The following is a 3,290-nucleotide window of genomic DNA, read 5'->3' on the forward strand; positions in this document are numbered from 1 at the left end:
ATATATATATAATATATATATATACATACATATACGTACATATACATATATTGTACATGTATATATACATACATACGTACATATATACATATATACGTACATAAATACATATATAGTAATAATGTATAGACAAAAGACCCATCATTCTATAGGGAATAGTTGTGTGTATTATCCTCTGCTGCTGGTGTTGCTGCTGTTGTTGCTGCTGTTGCTGTTGTTGCTGTTGTTGCTGCAGATAGTAAGCTTTAGTCGTTCTCCATCAATAAATAAATATTTAATACAATATAAGAATAAAGAAGAAATAAAAGAAGCATTAATAAATTTAAATAATCGTAATATATATGATGAATGTAATTTATTAAATATTCAATTATCTAAATTAAAATATTTAATTATTAAAAATAATTCACATAAAGCATGGGATTATACTATTAATCCTGCTGGACCTGGTGCTGCAGCTGCTGCTGCTGCTGCTGCTGCTGCTGCTGCTGCTGCTGCTAATAATAATAATAATAATAATAATCATAATAATAATCATCATCATCATTTAGTTAATACATCCTTGTTAGATCATCATCATCATCATTCTTATACACAACAACAACAACAACATATTAATCCTGCTGCAGCTAATTCTCCTGCTGCAGCTGCTGCTGCTGCTGCTGCTGCTGCTGCTGCTAATAATAATAATAATTCAAGAGGTTTATATAGTCCTTATGGTGGATATAGAGGAGGTACAGGTATAATTCCTTCCTCTTCTTCTTCTTCTTCCTCCTCCTCCTCTTCTTCCTCCTCCTCTTCTTATAATAATAATAATACATCTTTTTTTAATTATAATAATAATACGAATAATAATAATAATAATAATATATTCCCTCCTCCTTCCTCTTCCTCCTCCTCCTCCTCCTCCTCCTCTTCCTCCTCTTTTTATTTCTTACAAGATAAATTACCACAAGAATTAAGGGATATAGATCTTGATTTTGCTAACCCTAGCAAGACACCTGTTATTATTGTATATAATATACCTCCTACTGTTAATATACAAATGGTAAAAAATATACTTATTTATTTATTTATTTATTTATTTATTTACTTATTTATTTATTTATTTATTTTATTTATTTATTTATTATAGCTATAATAATCATGTTATATACTTGTTTATTTATCCTGTTTATTGTTTATATTATACAAATAGTATATAAATAAATAAATAAATATATTATTATTTATTTTATTTATATTATTTATTTTATTTATTTATTTATTTTATTTGTTTATTGTTTATATTTAAGTGTTTATTGCATGCATGCATGCATTAATGTGTTTATTGGTGGGGTTGCTTTTTATTGTATATGTTATGTATATAACATTATACAAATAAATAAATAAAATAAATAAAATAAATAAATAAATAAATAAATAAAATAAATAAATAAATAAATAAATATGTATATATATATGTATGTATGCATGCATGCAGTTATTTAATTTATCTAGTTTATATGGTGCAGTACTTCGTGTAAAAAGACTAAAAGATAGACCAGACACCGCACTTATTCAATATACTCTTCCTCTTTATGCTACTATTGCACAAAAGCTTATGATGGTAAGAAATATAAATAGGGTTTAGGGTTTATGAGGGTTTATGAGGGTCTATTAGGGTTTATTAGGGTTTATGAGGGTTTATGAGGGTTCAGGAGGAATTCGTGCGTTTCTTTGAGGGTTTAGGGTTAATTATTAGGGTTTAGTGTTTAGGGTTTATAACGTTGTATAAGTATTTATAAGGGTAGATAAGAGTTAACAAGGGTTAATTAGGGTTTATTAGGGTTTAGGGTTTAGGGTTTATGGTGTATATATAGGGAGTATTATGCGAAGGACAAGAGTTACAGGTAACATTAAGTCGTAATAAAGAAGTTCGTTTACCACCAACAGCAACAACAGCAGCAGCAGCAGCAGCAGCAGATGCAGCAGGAGTTGAGGATGAGAAAAGAACTGTTGCATTTACTATGAAAGATCAAAGATATGGAGTAAGTTATTATATACATTTCCTGCTCCTGCTGCTGCTGTTGCTGTTGCTGCTGCTGCTGCTGCTGCTGCTGCTGCTGCTGCTGCTGCTGCTGCTGCTGCTGCACATATTCATAATTTTGTTAATATATCCATTAGACTAGTGGTATAATACCTCAATATATTCCTTATAACATGTTGATGGCTAATATATGAATATATATATGTATATATATGTATATATATGTATATATATTCAGGGAGAGGATGTAGAGAAGTATGTAAAAGGTGCATGCCGCCCTACTAAGACTGTATTTGTAGCCAACCTACAAGAGGAAGTAACAGAAGAAGAAATTTCTTCTCTTTTTAATAAATTTGGAGAAATAAATAAAATACATTTTAAGAAGCCAAAAAATGAGCAATCTAAGACAAAATTATGTGTAATGGAATTAGAGACTGAAGAAAGAGTAATTCATTCACCCTAAACCCTAATTTTTTTTATCCTATATAAATAATTATTTATATTTATTATATTATTCTTTATCCTCTATTTATTACCTTTTATTTAAATGGTCTAAACATTATACTATCTTTTATATATATAGACATAAACTAAACCCTAAACCCTAAACACTTATATTACCTAACATATACAGTTATACACAATAATCAAGGCTTTATTTATATATTACCTCTAAACCCTAAACCCTAATTGTAAACCCTAAACCCTCATATTAGGAATATGTATTACCAATTATATATACAGGGATATATCTACATCCATCCATCCATCCATCCATCCATGCATGCGTTGCTTCTCTTCTTTTTCCTCCTCCTTAATCCTCTTTTTCCCCTTTTGCTGCTGCTGCTGCTGCTGCTGCTTCTGCAGGCATTGAGTGCTGTTATGCATCTGCATAATTACGAGTTCATGGGTCGATCATTAAAAGTTGCTTTCTCTAAAAGTATTCTTTAATTATACAGCAGCAGCAGCAGCAAGAGCAGCAGCAGCAGCAAAAGCAGCAGCAGCAAGAGCAGCAGCAAGAGCAGCAGAAGACGCCGTTTCGTTGGGTGTGCGTCACCGCATGTAACCTCTGTACATATATATACATATATATATTATACATATATATATTTATTATACATGTATATATATAAATAAATATATATATAAATAAATATATAAATATGTATATATATACTTATGTAGGTATATAATAAGGTGTATATGCATATATACATATATATTAATTAGCTGCCTATACACCGTAAATATACATTTATTA

The 3,290-nt window shown here is 29.5% G+C and overlaps 1 protein-coding gene across 1 annotated transcript; it reads left to right on the plus strand.

Annotated features, from left to right (window-relative positions):
- Window positions 1-1,606: 1,606 nt before the first annotated feature.
- EMWEY_00058210 (polypyrimidine track-binding protein, putative) lies at window positions 1,607-2,492 on the plus strand (the record flags this gene model as incomplete). Its single annotated transcript, XM_013480791.1, has 3 exons — window positions 1,607-1,609; window positions 1,863-2,030; window positions 2,268-2,492. 3 exons carry the CDS (start codon window positions 1,607-1,609, stop codon window positions 2,490-2,492), a joined length of 396 nt encoding a protein of 131 aa, XP_013336245.1.
- Window positions 2,493-3,290: the final 798 nt, after the last annotated feature.

This window comes from Eimeria maxima, genomic scaffold, assembly GCF_000499605.1.
Source record: "Eimeria maxima Weybridge genomic scaffold, Emw_scaff2349, whole genome shotgun sequence".
NCBI classification, from domain to species: Eukaryota; Apicomplexa; class Conoidasida; order Eucoccidiorida; family Eimeriidae; genus Eimeria; species Eimeria maxima.